We start from the raw sequence: 21,958 nt of genomic DNA, 5'->3' as shown, positions 1-21,958 counted from the left end.
GACAGGTCTCGAGATCTACTGTACACATTTCCTCAGATACCACTCATTTCCCACACAGTCCAACGATGCATTGAGGACAAAGCAGATTTTATTCTCATAGCACCAGCTTGGCCAAGACAACCCTGATACAACTATCTCATACAACAATCAATAAGGGACACTGTTCCTCTGGGCAACAGCCCGCAACTACTTACCCAAGAGAACAGATCACTCCATCTTCTACATTCCTCCCTGCACCTCACGGCATGGAGATTGAAAGGCTCGCATTTCAAAACTTAAACATTGCTCCTCCACTCCAAGACATCTTAGTCTCCTCTAGAAAACCATCCACTAGACTCAACTACCAAAGAAAGTGGTCACGCTATACTTCCTAGTGCTCAACTACAGGTATTGATCCACTTACCTGCCCACCAGAATGCCTCTCTCTTCTACCTTCATCTACTCTACACAGAAGGCCTAGCGACAGCCTCTCTATGAGTACATTTAAGTGCTATAGCAGCTTATCATACTCCCCTAAATGGAGAACCCATATCCTGTCACTCTCTTGTATCCAGATTCATGAAAGGGGTCTTGCGCTTACCCCCGCCCCCCCCCCCCCCGACAAGAAAACCGCCAGTGCCCTGGGACATCAATATAGTCCTCGAGCAACTAATGTTATCGCCTTTTGAACCGTTGGATACTTGTCACCTAAAATACCTCTCCTGGAAAGTACTCTTCTTGACTGCCCTAACATCAGCTATACGGGTTAGTGAGCTTCAAGCCTTGGTTCACTACCCTCTTTACCAACAATTTTACCATGACAAAGTGACACTATGCACACACCCAACTTTTCTACCGAAGGTGGTTTCCAGTTTTCACTTAAACCAAACCATCACTTTCCCCACTTTTTATCCGAAACCTCACGCCAATGACAATGAGCGGAAACTTCACACTCTTGATTGTAAATGTGAGCTTGCCTATTACAAACAGCACACCCATTCACCTTGTTACATTCTGTGTGTTAAATTAGGTAGTGGGCCCTTGGTGGGAAGAGCTGACTCTACCCACAGGGAGGAGCCCTGAGGGGACTCACCACGACAGGCGGGATCTCAGCAGTGATAGACAACAGAGGCAATAGCTTTATTATGCAGCAAAAATAACCCGAGGAGCAGGTTAATAGACTCAGTCCAAGTAAATGGCCTGCAAGCTGGTTTTTCCGGTAGTGGTCCACAGTGCGGGATAACCCTCTAGAGACTTGTGCAGGTGGTCTCCGGTAGTGGCCCACAGCATGGGGTAACCCGGGGAATACCTTCTTTTGATGAAGCTTTGTGCAGGCGATCTCTGGTCGTGGTCCGCAGAACGGGATAACCCAAGAATCCACACGAAGGAAGAGGAAGGTGAAGAGTAGGTCCAGTACTCACTCAGAATCTGAGGTAGCAAGTTGCAGAGTAGGCACAGAGGAGACCCGGAACAGGAGCACTGAAGGGTCATCCAAAGACCAGTGAAGAGACTCACTGGTAGGAAAGTGAGACAGGTGGAGATGGCTCTCAAGAGGAGCAGATAGCCCTGGGTGCGACAAGGCCCCCGAGGAGGATCATCCAGACAGGAACAGCGAAGTGAAGTCCCAGAATGGCGGAATTAAGCAGGACAAGAATCCTTGCTAACTCGTAGCTTGAATAGTCAGCTGAGCTTAAGTATTGTAGGCAGATGACGTCATGTGGTGGGGACGCCCCTGAGGTTCCTGCCATGATGCGTACAAGAAGGGGGCGGGCGCGCGCCCTAGGTCACCCCGGATGCAAGATGCTGCCGGGAGCGCTCACGCCATCCCGGGCATGCCATGAAGGTCGGCGTGTGGAAGCAGAGGCGGCCATCCTCCCCAGACTCTGTACTGTAGGTGAGCAGCAAAGGTCGCAGTCGTCTGCGACCTACGGGCACAACACGCCTAACAGACCCTCACAACTCTTCCTCTCCTTTAACTCAAATGTAACAGGATATCCAGTGACAAAAACTTTATCTTCCTGGATATCCAATTGCATACAGTTCTGCTATCAAAAACGCTCAGAACATCTATCAACAACGCCTAAGGCGCATCAAGTTCGTGCAATGGCTGCGGTCGCCCACCTCCATGAAGTGCCTCTCAGACATCTGTAAGGCGGCGACGTGGTCATCTCTGCACACTTTCACATCCCATTACTGTTTAGACAAACAGACTACGGAGGATATGCACATGGGGCAGACTATATTACAGAAGAGCACATGTTCTACACATAAGACAACTTCATAAGAACTGTCCGCCTATAATTCACGTATTGAGTACAACAATAAACAAACTACACTTCTCACTCTTGCATATCAATAAGCAATACAGACATAAGAAACTTCATACATGATACCCTCATATGAAAAAAAAAAAAAGAGACCATCTATGTTATCTATATAAAGAGGACGTTACTAATGTTGTATGGAGAGAAACAAAGGGTAGAGCTTCTCTAGAGCATCTGGCCATAGAGGTCCTGTCTCTGTTTCTCCCAAAGGTGCCTGTATTGCTTATTGATATGCAATAATAAACTTAAATTTGTTTCTACTAAATTTCGTATGGTACCTTTGTGTTCATGGGGCAGTGCCTTTAAGCTGATTTAGCGCTTAACACTCTGCTCAATACGACAGCTGGGGACTCCCAGACAGCATGGCTAATTCAGCTGCTTATCTACGTGAAAAAAGCAAGTTTGCTTACCGTAAAAGGTGTTTTCCGTAGAAAGCAGATGAATTAGCCATGCTAACCCGCCTGCCTCCCCGGACAGTTCTGACATGGCATACTAACTTGCTTTGATATAGACTGAGGAGCCTCAGGCAAACGCGGGGAGATACAAGAGGAAGCACCTAACTGATAGACTTTACTAGACTTAGAGAGCTCCGCCACCTGGTGGCACGGAAGACTTACCCAGACAGCATGGCTAATTCATCTATCTACGGAAAACACCGTTTACGGTAAGCAAACTTGCTTATATCACATATTCTTACTGTAAAGTAAAAACCAATACAAATAAATATTCAAAAAATTTCTTTAAAAAAAGTAACTGAAGAACATCAAGAAAGAACAGTTTCTAAGTGATTGTTGTAAAGTGGATGATAAAGAAAACGGAGGGTTAAAAACTTTCAATATGCTCAGTCTGGCTTGCTGACACCTTTTTAAAAATATTTCTTTATAATATTTTTAAGTTTAACATTTGCCTTGGTTTGACATTTTTTCTATATTTATGGACTTTTCTTCCAGGAACTTGTACAAACCTTTTTAAAACACAGCTACACTAACAGCTTTTACCACACCCTCCGGCAACAAATCCCCAAGTTTAATTATGCATCAAGTAAAAAAATATTTTCCTCTATTTGTTTTCATTTAATGCCCTAATCTTTGTACTTTTTTAAAGTGTAAACAACCAATTCACATTTACCTTTCCTCTCCACTCATTTTATAGACCTCTATCTTATTTTCCCTCAGCTGTCTCCTCTTCTAAAGCTGACGAGCCCTAACTTCTTTGGCATTTTCTCATAGGGGAATCATTTCATCCCCTTTATCATTTTGCTCGACCTTCTTTGTACCTTTTCTAATTCAGCTATATCTTTTTGCTTAACATGCAGAGACCAGAATTGCACACAATACTCAAGGGTCAGCTGCATCCTGAACGGATTATAATCTGATATAGCTGTACCCCATTCATGGCTTGTGGATCTGAAATTTCAATGCCTAGTTTATGAGCAATTGGGCTCATAGTTTTCCATCTATTTATCCTCTTCTTGTCTGCTGTCTGTATAATCTCATACCTGCTCTCCTTATCTATCCCTTCTTGGTTAAGAGTAACTTTGTATGATCCTTGCACTTGGGATTATCTCTACTAGTTTCATTAATTCTTTGGGGATGACAGCCCAAATAAGTCTGTTTCCAGACATCACACTCACTTTTAAATTTAAACATCTGTCATGTAGAAAGTGAACGTCTCCCCTCCCATAGACAGATGTCGGTCACCTTTGTAGTCTAGGCCTCTGTAGTTCCAAAAACAGCCCCAGCCACAAATATATCTAAAACTCTTCTTTATATACCAGGTTTTCAACCATGGATTGAAGTTAGTGATACATGAACAACTAATAACCAGAATATGCTATGGTCTTTGCCAGGAGCCTAAACCCTTCCTGTACTACAGTGCCAGGTCAATGATCCCCCAAATACAGTATAACACCAAATTCAGAATCCTTCCCCCCCTTCACCTGTAATACTGCTACCTGATGATTCTAGTAAGCCTTTCATCCAACTCCAAATGTATCCCCTAAATTAGTCTTTGATAAGAGAGACCAAAGGACAAAAAGCTATCTGCTCTTATGGTTTCTTTACAAAGTGTATGGGATTTTGTATAGAGGTGGTGTCATTCTCAGATACTGTTGAAATAAAAAATTGCATTAGACAGGGCTCACTGGGAAGGGACCCACCTATACCTCAGAGGAACTACCAAAATGGTAGTTCCACCGATGTAGAAACACAAGAAAGCCTGGCTGCAGGTGGGAAAGCAAGCATAGATTGTAGATAGCTTTCATAAAAACCACATATGTGGTGGGAAAGAATCAAAACATTTTGACCACTGCCTGAGCAGAAAGTGTGCATTGGGCAGGGTGGAATGAAAGATGTCAGCTGATATCACCCACCGTCCATGTTCAATTCAATGGTTTATCACTTCTACCAGGAGACCTTGAAACTGAATGATTGATAGAAAACAGGGAAAGCAAAAGCTTCAGTTTCTGTGTATGTAACTATTAAACTATGACCTACCAATGGAAGTAGTCATGCCTTACCTGTTTAATGCAATATTTCATGGGTGCATGGATCACGTTTGCAAGTCTTCGTTACATCCCTCGCCATGCCCTGGAATACTTTACTGCCACTCATAAAACATGGTAATGAAAATCTTGCCCATACAGGGATTCTGTAGGGCTTCCCAAGTCCTCATTTTTATTTTCAACACGACACAGAGAAGGAAAGTGTCACTAATATGCTTCTGGCAAAGCTTTTGTCTATTTTGTGATGGCCATGGATCGGGTTCTTGTGAAATTCAATAGGGTAAATTCCAGGACCATGGTTAGCCTTCACATAAAGTTTGAACCTAATCTTTTTCTGACCTGAATGCTTGCTCCTGCTCATACGCCTTTAGCTCAATGGAAACCAGGGCTGGGATCTGGCCCAGTTATAGCCTTCATTCACAACTACTCAGGGATTTTTCACACCTATTTTACATCGCCTCTCCCCTCCTCTAACATATCTAGTTTGATCATTGCAACAACTGTCCTGGGCCAGGGCCATGCACCTTAAAATCCTGGGCCCCAGGTATCACCCCTAAGCAATGACCAGGACTCCCTCCCTCCTGTACTGCAGCAGCCCCAGACAATCCAGGGAACAGAAAACCCGACTCAGGGATTGAGCCATTTTAAGAAACGTTATCATGCCTCCACATAAATTGAACCACTATGTAAACACTTTCTAGGACATCCTGAAAACACCACAAGAAGTCCTGCGCTTTGACTGGTAGCTGGAGAATGCATGAGGCCTCCACGCAGAAGGTCCCCAGGTCAGCTAGTACTGCTCTGCAGACACTATTCACAGCCCCAGAGAGGCAGGATCATGGCTTAAAGGTGACACCAAGCGACAGGAATCAGGGCCCAGGTTGGGGAAAGGTTATAAAATAGGGGAAAAAATACCCAGGTAGTTGTCATAAGTCTTCATTTGTGCCAGATTCCACCCAATTGAGCTGGAAGTATAAAGAAATAGGAGGAAACTGCCAGCTAAAAAAAACCAAAAAAACATTGTCATTCCAAAAAGATACAGTACTCAGTTTGTCAATTGTAATGAATGGATGATTTTAGGTCAATGCTTACCTTATAGCTGTCATCCCAATGCATTCTGATATTCAGAGTCTTCATTCTTCCATTTGAAGGCAGAATGCATTCTGATGGGATAACAAAACTATGATAGGTATCGTGTGACTGTTGGTAAAGCCAGCTGAAATGAGATTTTCTTGCAGCGATCTACAAAAATTCCAAAGGGCATATGTAGAGCAATAACTATACAGACTAACCAGCCATCCATTCATGAAGGCATTTTTGGGATTGCTGAAATCACTTTAATCCGCAGTATGGCTGGTTAGCTTCAGAAGGTCAACTTACTTTCTTCTTCTTTGGCTCTCTTCTCTTTTTTTCTTGCTCTTACTTCTCCTTTATCCACAACTATCCTCTCCCAAGGAGTAAATAATCAAATCTGGGCAAGCTGGTGCAAACTCCTTGAGAATGGGGAGCAATTACTCCTATTCTCTCCCAACCTTACCACACCCCAAGGAATGCCTACAAAGCAGAGATAAAAAGTATGCACGTTGACACATACATATACTTTTACCTATATAGAGTGTGTGTGTCACAATCAACCTCTTCCTATGTAAAAAAGTTTTAGAGTTGGCCATGGTCTGGTTCAGCAGAAGCCTACATTTCATACTCTGCACACATGTCCACTGCATCCACGATTCCTTACCTTGACACTCCAAGGAGCTTTCTCCTTCAACAAATGTAAAGGGAAACCAAATCTGTGGCCTGCAGGGCAAGTCTTGAACCTGTGGGGGAAGTTATTTTATGGTGCACTGGTTAATGCCACTGGCTTCTCTCTCTCACCATGGACAACCTGTTTGCATCAAATGGCATAATCCTTATTTAACTGTTGAGCTCCCAAGGATTTTAAGATTAACTGGGCAGTAAGGTACAATCACATTTCAGTCTTACTGCATAGTTTCAAATATGTCAGAAAACAATTGGAAATGCATATTACCCTCATCTATCTCAACTTAAACGGGAATGGCATTATGCTTTTGAGAATCCTTGCAGTTTGTGCCTGTCATAGTATTGTCCCCACAGTAGCCTGCAGTTCAGAGTGTTTATGGTTAGCAATAAATTCAGGCAGTCTTCAGGCAGCAACACAGACATCAGAAGAGCATTGTGCTGGGAGAGGTATTAATTGTAGGGTGATGCAAAGTAGCCTCAAAAAGGTCTGAAGGCCAAGAGGGCACTTAATGGGAGCAGCAAATCCATTATTGATCTTTGAATCGTAGAATCAGAATGCTGATAAATCAGGACAGAGTGGTGAAACAGGGTGGGCACCATCTCATGGAGTCCTGATGATATTACAAATGTATCTGTGATTCTCTCAAGATTCTGTTTTGATATTCTTGCCCTTTTTTTTTTTTTAATTGTTTTTGTAACATTTAATATCACTGGGGAACAGGGAAACATCTGATGACTTTATAAGGGCTCTGTTCTCACTGCAGCCCCTCTTCACCCCCAGAGGGACTTGAAAGTATGACCTTTCTGGGTCACAACCACCAAGTTTGGTGCTTCGTTTCTTCCTCCTACCACTCGCTTTCCCAAGATCAATGCATCTACTAACAGTGCAAAATGTGAAAATGCTATTCTCATCAAATAATTTTGAGCATGCTTTGAACAAAAACTGAAAATCAAAGTCAGCTTTGTGATCAAAAAACACATTCAAAACATTTCAGGTTCGTCATGCCCTACTTTTCTATGATTTTTTGACATTGCTGCCGTGACTAAATGCAGGATTTTCCCCCAGAATTTTCCATGACCAAATAGTACAGCCTTAACAATGCCTCTACAGTACGCTCTTCATGGACTTTAATGCTGGAAGAAGAGATAGCAACAGAGGTCAACTCAGCGGGCAGTTATATGTGTGCGTGTGAAACATTAGCAAGACATGGCCAGTAGCTTGCAAGAGGTATTTCATGGAGGATTACGCTGTCTTTTCCAGAGGACTAGGACATTTTTAGAGGGACACAAAAACACATGGTTGTAATGAAATTGACAAGCAACACTAGACATCAAACATAACTGTGAGAAAATCATTATCCACCAGCTCTTAATTAGTTGTCCCATTATATTATAATTTTTTTTTTTCAAGAGATCCGTCTATGGGAGGCAAAGGTTCCCACCACGCTTCCCTTCTCCTCTTCTTTTCAAGCCTATAACAAACTAATTACACCAGGCACAAGTGAAGGCTGGTCATAACTTCATTTTCTTTTTATTTTCTTTTGTGAAAACAAAGATGACTTGGGGACTGAAGGGGGGGGGGGGTGGAGGGGGAAAAATCCCTTTTTTGGGAGGGGGAAGACTTAAAAATACAGAAAAATATTCAACCAAAATGTCAAAAAAAATAAAAATAAAATTTACATACAAACAAAATTATAAGCATGTCAACCAAGGTTTTCCAAGGACTTTGGCAGATTCTGCTGCTGGAACTGGTTTGGCAACACTGACTAGTAAAAATGTAAGTCTGAGAGTGGGCTAGGCTACTCCATAAAAAGATGAGCCCCTTCCCTGCAAACACACTGAGGAACTTAGATAACTCATGGACTGTCCCCCTTTCTGTAGAGCATCTGTCCTCCCTCGTCTTCCCTTCTTCTCCACCCCACCAAACTCTGTGTGAGGCACTGGAGAAACCCAGAACGTCCCATGGCAAAGAACACAGATGTCTTCATTATGAAGCTCTTGTATGAATGTGTTTTGAACGGATGCAAGCTCAGAGAATAACCCCCTTTGTAGTTCGGGGATGCAAGGTTGTTGTTGGATGATCTTAAGCCACTTATGTTGACTCATGGAGATGGGAGAAGACACTTTGACAACTTTAATATCACAGCCATATAAATAGCTCCTTCTTGAGTTAAAGAATGGCTCGATCCTCAAGGGATGGGTACAAATGAAAACACAAATTGCTTTCACTTGTGATAGATAATCCAGTCAGTTGCTGGATCAGCCCATTACTCTGAAAGCTGGACCCTAAAAGTTCCCCTAGTGTGATTCTCTTCTGGGCACATGGCCAAACTGGATATGCTGTGTCCATGAAAGGAAAGGATGGGGAGCAAGGTCAGCCCTATGCCACGATGGGACAGTTTCATCCAGAAACACCAATATTCACCCCTAATGCTTTCAGGCTGACAACGCGCTACTCATTCCCAGCTGACACTCTGAACAGGCAAGAGAAACAAGAATTTTAAAGAATTTTAAAAGGCAGCCATGTTTTTTGTTAAAAATCAAATCATTAAACTGAGTATCATTAAAGCTCTTCTGGCCAAGGCAAGGGAAGACCCCACTTTTTAAAGCAGAGGTGGACACATGGCCTGAAGGGCTGCACCCAAAACTGGTTATCTACATATCCCAAACCAGGTAAAGGATATTATCAGATCAGATGTGCATCTCTCATGTATACTGAGGATATCTTAGCAACCAGACCCTGTAGGACTGACACTGGGCTCCCCTGTTTTAAAGTTTAAACTTCAGTTAAAGCAGTGATAGTGAGCCTATGGTACAAGTCCCTGAGGTGGCACCAAAGGTCAAGGCTCCTGGCTTTCAAGAGGCACAAGACCCAATAGATAACGAAGATCCACTCACATTGGCATCCAACAGTTCTAGATAGCTGGCACATTGTAGCACCTGTTCCGGTTCAACATCACTGCACTAAAACAGCGAGTCATCAGTACAGTTTGGCAACTCCATTTAAAAAGGACTCACAGGGTTGGCCAAGTGGGCTGAGCACCGGTGTTATGCACTGCCATGCAGAAAGCCTGGGTTTGATTCCTGATTCTCCCCTCCCATTCTTCAGTCTGGCAGGACCGGGGAATGCTTCAGAGACTGGGTTCAACAGCCACCTAACCCTGGAGAGAGAACATCTCTACCATCGTTCAATAGTGACACCTAGTGACCAGAAGGGAAGTACATACACACTGGGTTCTGGAAGGAGCTACGGCTTGTGGCAGGCTGGACTAAAGGGATTATTAAGGGAAAAAAAAAAACCAGAGAAGCTATGAACAAAGGCTCATGGCATTGTAGTCCAACACAGGTCGGCTCCATTTTGAGCTGAAAGCCCAAAGGGAGCATAAGGAAACTGCTGGGCGCAAAGAAAGGGGCTCACTCACTATACAAGAAGAGAGACAAGGGAAGGAAACAGGATGTCACAAAATCGAGGGACTCCAAAAACTGTTCATTGTATCAGAAAGCTTACAAGAACAGAGCTGAGTATTACGAAGTCCTGTTTTACACACAAGCCTCATGAACGCTAAAATATTCTCTATCCCATGCCTTGCTTTAAAAATTAAGGAAACCGCATTTTAAGGAAACTTTTTGCCTATAAAAAAAGGTTTGGGAACATACAAAATATGGTTAAAATTTACATGCACTGTAACAGACAAACGCATTTGAAATAAAGACCTAAAAAGAACAGCAACAATCTCGAGAGGGGAAATACCTTTTTTTTCGCATTTGTTTTTTGTAGTACGTAACAAAATTAGGAACATGCAAAAACCCTGGAAAATAACCTCATAATGTTATGTACAATTACATTTTGCCCAAAAGTTCATCAGATGGAAAAACAAAACAAAAAAAAAGTTCTTTAGATCGACCACTTGATCACTACATAACTTGAGTTCTTTCAAAAAGACACTAACCACCTTTACCTAAAGTAGCTTTACAAAATGGTTGCAAAAAAGTGGTCAAATATTGACCAATAATTTTTTTTTTTCATTTTTTTTGTAAGATCTGTTATTGTTTTATAAGCAATATACAGCAATGAGATATAAAAAAGTGTGACTTTTTGCTTTCTCTCTTCGGTTAGTCAGTTGATTTGGTAACTAAGGAGAGGGGCTGGGCCTGCATCAGTGGCAAGGCATGATGGGAGTGAAGGGCAGCCTGAAATGAAGCTGGAGAAGTCAATATGGTGGAGGTTAAAGGTATAGGTCTGGAGAGCAGAGGTGAATGGCTGCTGATGGGGGAGCCAAGGTGCCCAGTCAGGCTGGAGGACGAGGAGGGCTTTGCAGACAGGAAAGCAGCAGAGTGTAGCGACAGCTGTGCCCTGGCTTCAGGTTTGGTCGTGAGCGAGAGGGGCTGGGCCTGCTCCGAGTGGGTGGCAGCTGGGGCTGCAGGCGACGCCAAGGCAGTGGAGGGCGTGGCAGGCGAATCCAGCATGCTCCCATGGGACGAAGCAGGGCTGTCACAGGGCTTCTCTGCTGGGAGGTACTGAATGCACTGCTTTTTGTTCTTGGGGGCAAGCAAGCCTGCAAGAGATGAGGAAAAAGAATTTGTTAGCATATGTGGAAGAGGAGGGAAAAGGCTGAGGCAATAACAAATGGAAGACTTGCTCGCATTTCAGTGGGCATAAGAAAAACACAAAACAGAATAGGATGGCAAAAAAAGGCCATAAGCAGGTCACATTTTTAGGTCCTTCTGGGTCCTTTAAGCAACAGCTGAGCACTGTCAGCAGGACCATCAGTAAAACTATTGCATGAGATAATACTTGGTATAAACTGCTGGAAATGTTTGGGGGGAGGTGCTACAGAGTTATTTACAAATTCATTTTTAAGGATCTTAGACCAAGAAATACTTTAAAAAATGAAGTTCTTGACATGTAAGTCCAAGCATACGAGGAATGTGAAGAAAAATAGATAACCCATTTTCAAGATCATTGGCCCCAAGACCACCAACTCAAACTGCAACGCAAAGCTACAAATTGCATTTCTTCTACCCCTTCTTTCCCAGTCCACAGGGGCAGGTTAATATAGTAGGTTGCAAACTGTTTCTAATTCAAAGGGTTAATCATTTTCCACCATTTATTTATTGCAGAAACTTAGTACATAAGCCTATTCTAGAGAACAGAAACTCTGCTGAAGAAAGGAAGCTGGCTGAAATTGAAGGAAAAGAAACCAATACGCATCCTTGAGAAATTAACAAGCCAACTTCACAGACTAACTAGTTACACTGATTGTACATCTGTGTCTGCGATTTACTATATGTCCATGTCCTAAGATATAGGGCACGCTACATGTATGATCAGAACTTGTCTGACTGAACACCACAGCTGTCTCACTACAAAGAAAACACAAGCACCGATGGTGCAAGATTGCCTGGATAACTCTCAGGGTTTGAAATGGAGTATAATAAACTCTCAGAACGGGGAGGAGACTGCCAGGCTTCCCTTAATTTAAGAGAGAAATTCTGGATATTCGAGTTGCAGATGGGCTTGAATCTTGAGACTGAATGGCATTCTGAAATTTTAAAAATGTTTTAATTGTTCAATTTCTTTTTCCTCTCTCTTTTGATGTCACGGCCTACCGACCACAGTAATTAGCTGTGTTGCATTGACGTCATGCTCAGTATCACACTTCAATGGCTCTGCCATCATCTAGTGAAGTTTACCACAGCCACGACGAGTACTGCAGTTCACTTCCAGTTAAAAATCAAGTTTGGTGCCAAAATGTATGCAGAATGCCACAGGTTAAGCTTGGATAAGATCATGTATGGGCAGTGATAAAGGCTATGTTTTATTTAAGTTTGAAGATGACTGGTAACCTTCTGCACTTTTGTTCATTGTCAGCAAATATTAGACTTGCCCTGATGCAAATGATATTTCCAAACAGACCCAGTTTGGGGAGCTAAAGATATTGAATCGGATTTGTGACATAAGGGAAGTTTAAGCATTCTAAGAAGAAAATACCGATGTCTACCTAAGACAAGAACATTTTTATTTTGCATCCACTGTATAAAAAACCCTAAAATACAGAGTGTCAAATACTAAGACCTATGATTATAGGTAAGGCAATTTTAAGGCTACACTAGCTGGTAGTGCCTATTAAGAGATTGAATGTGTCTTAAATATACTTTTGGGACATATTTGTATTGGTTTGTTATATTCTTTTTGACAAGTGCACAAGGGTTATCATTTGGAATTCATGTCAGTTTCACTATTTGAGCAACATTTGTTGGTATCCTTAAGACGGCCCTGCATGAGAGAAATTGAAGGAAGCCATAGAAAAATGTGGAAAAAAAAAAAAAGAAGAAGCTATAGTGCTGAAAAGTACTTCTTTCCTCATGTTTTCTCCAGCTAAGTCTGGCAGCAAGAAAATCCAGGTAAATGTCATCCCAAGTGACTCTGCTGCATCTAATAACAAGTAGCAGTCCCCTCGGCACTTCTTTAGCTGCAATATCACTCTATGCCTTTGAAGATTGTCCTAGTGATCATCACACCAATAAAAACAGCCTTCTCCAATGACCCAGCAAGGAGAACATAACTTCAAGATCTCACTGCCTACTGGACTGAGAAGGGGCCACTTACATGCCAGAATCTGGATATCGAGTTTTCACTGACAAAGCAAGAGTATGCCAATCATTACCTGATCAATACGCTGAAGCCTAACAAACAGATGAGCCATTCTTGCTCATCTATTTGCCATCTAACACCACCTACTATTTTTACTGTTGTCTGGATTTCCAATACCAAAAAGTGGGAAATGTTCTGCAAAGACTTGAGTTATTGCAAAAATACTGCACACATTACCAGACCTGCAATGTGTGAACAGCATCCGTTGTCAATTAACAGCTACGCAGAGCAGGACACCAATGAGGGCCTGAACGGGGGCCAGCGTGGAAGGCAGGAAGAAGCCCTACTCATTGGACCAGCAAGTCTGAACAGAAGAGAAGGTGAATGTATTGTACAGCCCCTTATGGCCACACTCCTAATTATCAAGGATTGGCAGGGCTCAGTAAAAAGGAGATACTTGGAACCAGAAACTGCTCCCAGCTACTCAGCACACTTGCTAGGAAATCTCCTGCTGCCAAGACCTTGTTGCCAAGCTTCTTAGCTTTAAGACTTCTTGGCACACGTTTTCACAGCCAAATGCCTGTTTCCAGGCCTCTTACCCAAAAACTTGCCATACTGGGTCAGACCCAAGGTCCATCAATCCCAGCATCCTGTTTCCAACAGTAGCCAACCCAAGCCATAAGAACCTGGCAGGATCCCAAGGGTTAGAGAGATTCCAAGCTGCTTATCCCAGGGATAACCAGCGGGATTTCCCCAAGTCTACCCTAATAATTGTTTATGGACTTTTCCTCCAGAAACATGTCCATACTTATTTTAAACACAGCTACACTAATCGCTTTGACCACATCCTCTGGCAAAAAAATTCCAGAGCTTAAGTATGTGTCAAGTAAAACAATTATCCTATTAGTTTTAAATGTGTCACCTAGCACTACATTGTGTGTCCCTTAGTTTATGTACTCTTTGAAAGAATAAACTGATTGTTTACTTGTTCCATGCAGATCCAGCGGAAGCACTAGGCAAAATTGGCCTGGGCCTACGGTGCCGACTATTAGGGGGCGCGAGCAGTGGCATACCGAGAGCAGGGGGGAGGGGGGAAGGCTCCCGGGCGCAGGGCCATAGAGGGGGTGCTGATGGCCAAGATGGAGGCCCATGCGCCCATTGAGGACCTCATTCCACCAGCAGTTGAGCAGGGATCTTCCCACTATGTGCCGGACGCACACAGTGGGAAGATAGTTGGGGCTGTGGTGGAGCTCATCTCACCATGGCACAAAGAGAAAAGGTCACATTCAAACTTGCAGGTGCTCCTCCTCCTTCCTGCCTGTGCGGCCCCAGAAGAAAAACATTGCCGGAGCCACGCGGGCAGGAAGGAGGCAGTGCATCGGCCGTGTACAGAAGAAGAGCAGCGTTTATGGGCCATTGCGAATCCCACATCACGATGGCCCGAGGAGGCGGCCCGGTAGCAGGGCTGCCATGGATCTCATGTCACAGGTGGCCTGAGGAATCAGGCCGCCGCATAGCCCATCCTGCGGCAACCCACGAAGAGGAGGCCCAGAGGCGAGAGAGAGACTGAGGGCCTGTACAGTGTATGTGTGCGTGTATGAGATGACTTGAGAGATTCTGTGTCTGAGAGTGAGTTGAAAGACTGTGTGTGTGAGTGAGGACCTGAATGTTTGGAGAGACAGCATGTGAGAGCCTCAGTGTGCATGTGAGAGAGACAGCATGTGCAAGCGAGACAATGTGTATGTATGTATGTATGAGAGAGCATGTGAGAGTGAGAGCCTGTGTGTGTGCACAAGAGAGAAAGCATGTGAGAATGAGAACCTGAGTGTGTTTTTGAGGGAAGATGACAGATGAAAAGAAAAGAAATAGAAAAAAAGATCATGTAAAAGGAACTGGCAAAAAAACAAGAAAGGAAAGGTGGGAAAACCCCCCCCCAAAAAAACTGTGACCAATCGATTAAAAAAACTAAGATCACACAGCAAAGGTAAAAAAAATATATATATATTTTTTACTGATTGGCACATGTTATCTTTGGAAATGTGCAAGAGTAGCACTCTCTCTATGCCAATCTCGCAATGTACGAGATCAGCATGGAGGAACTGGAAGCCCGCAAATGTTTAATACCACGGAGCCTGCACAGAGGATCCAGCAGAATGGGCTTCAGTGTCAGTAGCAGCAATCGGCGCCTCCCCAATAGCCATGTGGCATCAGTGACAGTGGCAGCAGAGGAACGAGAGAATCAAAAGAAGACAGGGGGGTCTGCCTTCAGCATGTGTATGAGTGGGAGAGTGTGTGTGTATGAATGTGTGCATGCCTGGGGGGGGGGGGGGAAGCAGTGTGGGAATGCATGGGTGCCTGCCTGAGGGTGTGTCTGTGTATGAGAATGAACGGGTACTTCCTGGGGTCTGCTTGTGTGTGGTGTATGTGTGTGAGAATGAATTGGTGTCTGCTTGGGGTGTGTGTGTGTGTGTGTGTGAGAATGAATGTGTGCATGCCTGGGGGGTGGGGAGGGAGCAGTGGAGAATGAATAGGAGTCTGCCTGGGGGTGTGTGTGTGTGTGTGAATGCATGGGTGCCTGCCGGAGGGTGTGTCTGTGTATGAGAATGAATGGGTGTCTTCCTGGGGTCTGTTTGTGTGAGAATAGGTGCCTTCCTGTGTGTGGTGTATGTGTGAGAATGACTGGGAGCTTGCCTGGGTGTGTGTGTGTATGCAAGGGAGCCAGTGAGAGTGAGAGCATGTGTGTGTGTGTGTATATGAGAGAATCCAGGGGAGTAAGAGCTTGTATGTGGGAGAAGAGAGGGTCTTAGAGCCAGAGTGTGTCAGTGTCTGTGAGAGACAGGTTATGGTGGATATAAGCATGTATGTGTATGCATGTGACAGTGTATGTGCGCGAGAATGGACATGCGAGTATTGTGTGAGAGAGGATAAAGTTTGTGCGCTCCCCTAACCTAGTCCTCGACAATCTCAGGGTGACTGGAAATCAAGAGTTCCCAGGTATGGACAGCAGAGGTTTTTAAAAATCCTTATTAGTTTTAATTATTGGGTGTCATTTGATATATATGCTGTTTTGAAATATTTTATTGGGTGCTTGGGAAATTTTAAAAAAATGTATATGATTTTAATTAATAGAAACTATTCTATTTATCAGTAGTTTTAAAATATTCTTTCATAAGAACATAAGAAGTTGCCATGCTGGGTCAGACCAAGGGTCCATCAAGCCCAGCATTCTGTTTCCAACAGAGGCCAAACCAGGCCACAAGAACCTGGCAATTACCCAAACACTAAGAAGATCCCATGCTTCTGATGTAATTAATAGCAGTGGCTATTCCTTAAGTAAACTTGATTAATAGCCATTAATGGACTTCTCCTCCAAGAACGTATCCAAAACTTTTTTGAACCCAGCTACACTAACTGCACTAACCACATCCTCTGGCAACAAATTCCAGAGCTTTATTGTGCGTTGAGTGAAAAAGAATTTTCTCCGATTAGTCTTAAATGTGCTACTTGCTAACTTTCATTAGTATAGTTTTATGATTATAATTGATGCTTTATGTTTCTTGATTTTATTTGTTTTATGAGGCATGGTGGTTCTGTTTTTCCATTGTTACACACAGAATCTGGCTTCTTGGGGTTTCTATTTTAGTTTTTGTCAAATTTGTGCTCCTTTATTCTGTATTTGGTGAGGGTCTGTCTTTGCTCTGTGTGTGTGACCATGATGAGAGATTCTACTAGCATAGGGATCTATAGCAATCTGGTTTGTTTTGTTTCCTCAGTAGGTGGTGTATTGGTATTCTAGGACCCAGTGTAATATTTACCCTTGCGTTTTCACAGGTAGGGTTATTGTTGTTTGAGTCCTTGGTGTTATTACTGTTATGTTACAATGGGATTGCAGTATAGATTTTGAGTGCCTTTTTTGCAGGGTTTTGTGTTAGTTCACAATGTGCCCGGCAGTGGAAGGTGTTTGTGCTGCTGTTACTGTGAGGTGACACCAGAATTTGAAAATATCTTTTACTATGATGAGCTGTAAGGGAAACATCCAAGCTCCATTGTTTGGGGGAATTTCAGTGATGCACAGAGTTACAGAACTGGAGGTGCAGGATTTATATGGACATTCTGTCCCTTCCTATGTATTCCAGACTTCACGCTCATAGCCACATAGAATTAGTTGAATGAGGCTATCAAATAATTTTAATGGTAGTTTTACTAGAAGTGTGAAACTGGCCAGCTTTTTAAAATTACGCAGACGACCCTTGGGACTTTCTTATTAAGACTTTTTTTTATAGCCAATTTTAAAGCAGGGGGCCATGCTATGGAGGTGGGTGTGATGAGAAAATGTCATTTTGACTCCCCCCCCCCACACAAATTCTTCTGTCTAGAGATGCCACTGATTTTCTGTGACCTTAAGCATTAGTACAAGAAGGATGGGCGGACACTGGAGAGGCACACAAATGCATTGGCACCTGGGCACCGGAGACCCTTGGTACACCACTGGGCGTGAGCCATATGGGGCCGCAACGGCAAAGAGGAGTGGAGATTTGGCGGGCTACGAGCTGCACTCAACCTGCTCGCGGCCTGGAAAACTACACACTCGTCTGGCGCGATAGAGAAAGAAGTAGGGATCGGGGCCAAGACTGCGGGGTGGCGGCGCAAGGCAGAAGGTTCGCCTAGGGCATCTAATCCCCTTGCACCAGCCCTGGTTCCACACCACTCATTATTTTACAGACCTTTATCATATCCCCCCCCCCCTCAGCTGACTCTTCTCCAAGCTGAAGAGTCCTAACCTCTTTAGCCTTTCTTCATAGGGGAGCTGTTCCATCCCCTTTATCATCTTGGTCAGCCTTCTCTGTACCTTTTCTAATTCTGCTATATCTTTTTTGTGACGTGGTGACCAGAACTGCACAGAATGCTCAAGATGAGGTCGCACCATGGAGTGATACAGAGGCATTATGATATTCTGTTTTATTCTCCGTTCCTTTCCTAATAACCCCTAGCATTCTAATTGCTTTCTTGGCTGCTGCTGCTGCGCACTGAGCAGATTTCAACATATTATCAACAAAGACACCTACATCCTTTTCCGAAATGGCAAATCCTAATGTAGAACCTTGCATTATATAGATATAATTTGGGTTACTCTTCCCTAAGTGCATCACTTTGCACTTGTCCATATTAAATTTCATTTGCCATTTGGATATCCAGGCTCCTAGTTTTGCAAGGTCCTCTTGCAATGTCTCACAATCCTCTTGTGATTTAACAACTTTGAATAATTTTGTGTGTCATCAGAAAATTTGATCACCTCACTCGTCGTCCCCATTTCCAAGTCGTTTATAGATATATTAAAAATCAGCAGTCCCAGAACAGATCCCTGGGGCACTCCACTATTCATTTTTTTCTATCGGGAAAATTTACCAATTAGCCCTACCCTCTGTTTTCGCTCTTTTAACCAGTTCCCAATCCACAATAAGACACTGCCCCTATCCCATGACTTTTTAATCTCCTAAGAAGTCTCTCATGAGGGACTTTGTTAAATCCAGATACACTATATCAGCTGGCTCATCTTTATCCATTTAACTGCATGCCTGTTCCAGGCCTCATCGGCGAGCATGGTACAGGCTCCGGTTATTCGTGTTTCATTACTGGCTATCTGCTGGTCCTTGTGGTACTCACCCAATGCTTGATCCAGTCGCAGCATCCCCATTTCAGATCTGTGTCCCAGTGCACAGGCCATGCTGGCCTTGTAAGTACTTAGAGGGCAGTAATCCGAGGCTACAATGCCCAAAAGAAAGCTAGTGGCAGAATCGATATCCAAATGGAAAGCCAGTTTTTCATAGTGTGTGCTTACTGGAATTACATTCTCATGTAAGTAGTTGAAACCATAGTTTTTCTTGAGTGTGGTCCACCATTCCATGGCTCAGATGTGACTGCTGGATCAAAAATGCAATAGCAATTGCCTTGGAATTCTATGGTGAATCATTAAGTTTGATTCTTAGCGCATTATCAATGAACTTGTAAATTGTGGAAAAAGCTATACATCACATCTATCAAACATGGTTTGTGATGAATTTGATACAAAGACACCACAAATCATTGTAGATGCGAGACTTATTTTAAGCACCCCACGTGGCATGTAGGTCAGCTGACTTATCTTGTGTTACATGCTATGCAACAGACTAGTTGAGCATTTTAGGACTTATATAAACATACAGGGAGCAAATTGTTTTGTACCTACTTGATGTCACCAAAAATGGTACCGATATCAGCTTTTATTATGACCAAAATTAAGACAATGTTAATAATAGGAGTGTTAAATATTCAGGGATGCAGGAGAAGATAAGACTGCAATGCTTTGGCTGATTGTATACCATGTGCTACCACAAACACTCAATCTGGTTGGTCAGTCTGCTATGGAAGGTTGCATTGAAGCAGTGTTTTTTTGGGGGTTTTTTGTTTTTTTACTGGGATGTGTCAAACTGTGCAGTTTTTTCTCTGCATCAGTCTTAGGATGATTCTTAAGGGGATTTGCTACAAAAGTAATGCCCAAACCACTCTCAGGTGGTGTGCCAATGTTGAAACTGTGAATGCAGTTTTGGGATATTCCGACATCCCTAAAATGCTAGTGAGCATAAAGAATGACGAATCTCAAAAATCAGCAACAAAAGATGCAGAGATCCTGAGTGATGCAATGAGCACTTTGGAAGCTGGTAAGGTGAGTGACGTTTGCAATGATATTCTTCAGCCATTCAGCAAGTACAGGCTAAGCTTGCAAAATGCCCAAATTGACCTTTCCAGAACTGTAAACGTTATGAGAAGTCTTGCAAAGGTTCAACAAATTTGAGATGGTATTGATTAATATGAAATTCAGGGGATGCAAGGACTACTAACCATGAGGTCAATATTCAAAAGCCGTTTAGATGGACAACTCACAGGTTATCTATATAAATGGCAAGTTTTGAAATATTCAGCCACTTCTCCAGCTATAACTCATCCTGCTTCAGAGCAGGTCTAAAATCAGCTGGCCTTATGTGGCCTGATAATATGCCACTTAACTAGGTATCCAGTTAAGTGGCAATCCTGTCCAAAAACAAAAATCAAACATACTTCATTGTGGGCCTCCAGGCCAGATTCCTACGCTACCACCATAAATAATCACCTCCTCTCTCCCCACTGGCCAGGACTCCCTCAAAACCCTTTGAAAATAAAAACAAACAAAAAGCTTGTGTGTGTTGACACTCCAGTCTCTCCCCCCTCCCCTCCTTGGTGAAAACGTAAGAAAACAAATTACATAAGAAATGTCACACTGGGTCAGACAAGGGTCCATCAAGCCCAGTATCCTCCTGTTTCCAACAGTGGTCAATCCAAGTCACAAGTACCTGGCAATTACCCAAACATTAAATAGATCTCAAGCTACTATTGTTTATTAATTAATAGCAGTTTATGGATTTATCCTCGAGAATCTTATCCAAACTTTTCTTGAACCCAGTTACATTAACTGCTGTAACCACATCCTCTGGCAATGAATTCCAAAGCTTAACTATGCACCGAGTGAAAAAGAATTTTCTTCAATTTGTTTTAAATGAGCTGCTTGCTAACTTCATGGAGTGCCCCCTGGTCCTTCTAATATCTGAGAGTAAATAACAGATTTACATTAATTTGTTTAAGTCCTCTATCATATCCCCCTTCGGTCATCTCTTCTCCAAACTGAACAGCCCTAATTTCCTTAGCCTTACCTCATAGGGTAGTCATTCCATGCCACTCATTTTCATCTCCCTTCTCTGCACTCTCTCCAGTGCATCTATATCTTTTTTGAGACGCGGCGACCAGAATTAATTAATTTATTTATTTATTAACTTTTTATTTACCGACATTCGTGAAACACATCATGCCGGTTTACAAAGAACTCAGGCGGGAAATACAATAAAACATTGCACACAGTATTCAATATGCGGTCTCACCATGCGATACAGAGGCATTATGACATCCTCCGTTTTATCTTTCATTTCCTTCCTAATAATTCCTAACATTGTTTGTTTTTTTGATCACCAAAGCACAATGGGCTGACAATTTCAATGTATTATCCACTATGATGCCTAGATCTCTTTCCTGGGTAGCAACTCCAAAGACACAATGTTAGGTTCTATAACTACAGCAAGGGTTATTTTTCCCTATATGCATCTCCTTGTACTTGTCCACATTAAATTTCATCTGCCATTTGGATGCCCAATTTTCCAGTCTCACAAGGTCCTCCTGCAATTTATCACAATCCACTTGAGATTTAACTACTCTGAATAACTGTGTCATCTGCAATTTGATCCCTTCACTCATCGTACCCCTTTCCAGATTTATAAATATATTAAAAAGCACTGGTCAAAGTACAGATCCCTGAGGCACTCCACTGTTTACCTTTTTCCACTGTGAAAATTAACCATTTAATCCTACTCTGTGTTTCAAGTCTTAACCAGTTTGTAATCAATGAAAGAACTTTTTAGTTTTCTTAGAAGCCTCTCATGAGGGACTTTGTCGAACGCCTTCTGAAAATCCAAATACACTACATCTACCGGTTCACCTTTGTCCACATGTTTATTCACCCCTTCAAAAAAAATGTAGAAGATTTGTGAGACTTCCCATCCATGCTGGCTGTGTCCCATTAAACCATGTCTATCTAAATGTTCTTTGATTTTAATCTTTATAAAGGTTTCCAAGATTTTTCCCGGCACTGAAGTCTGGCCTCATCTCCCTGGTACATGAGTGTTGGGCCCGTACTTCAAAGCGATCATGGGCTCTTCTGCATTACTTCTTCAG

The 21,958-nt window shown here is 42.9% G+C and overlaps 1 protein-coding gene across 2 annotated transcripts in view; it reads right to left on the bottom strand.

Moving 5' to 3' along the window:
• Nucleotides 1-8,074: 8,074 nt before the first annotated feature.
• The window catches only part of TCF7L1 (transcription factor 7 like 1), a 204,496-nt gene continuing 190,612 nt past the window's right edge, over nt 8,075-21,958 (bottom strand). For both annotated transcript variants that reach the window (XM_029604169.1, XM_029604170.1), the window contains exon 12: nt 8,075-11,123. In XM_029604169.1, coding sequence (XP_029460029.1) covers nt 10,681-11,123 — 443 coding nt within the window. In that variant the 3' untranslated portion in view covers nt 8,075-10,680. The remainder of the gene's footprint in view (nt 11,124-21,958) is intronic.

The sequence above is a fragment of the Rhinatrema bivittatum genome, chromosome 5, assembly GCF_901001135.1.
Source record: "Rhinatrema bivittatum chromosome 5, aRhiBiv1.1, whole genome shotgun sequence".
NCBI lineage: Eukaryota > Metazoa > Chordata > Amphibia > Gymnophiona > Rhinatrematidae > Rhinatrema > Rhinatrema bivittatum.
The sequence above is the reverse complement of the archived record's forward strand: the minus strand, read 5'-3'. Positions and strand labels throughout refer to the sequence as shown.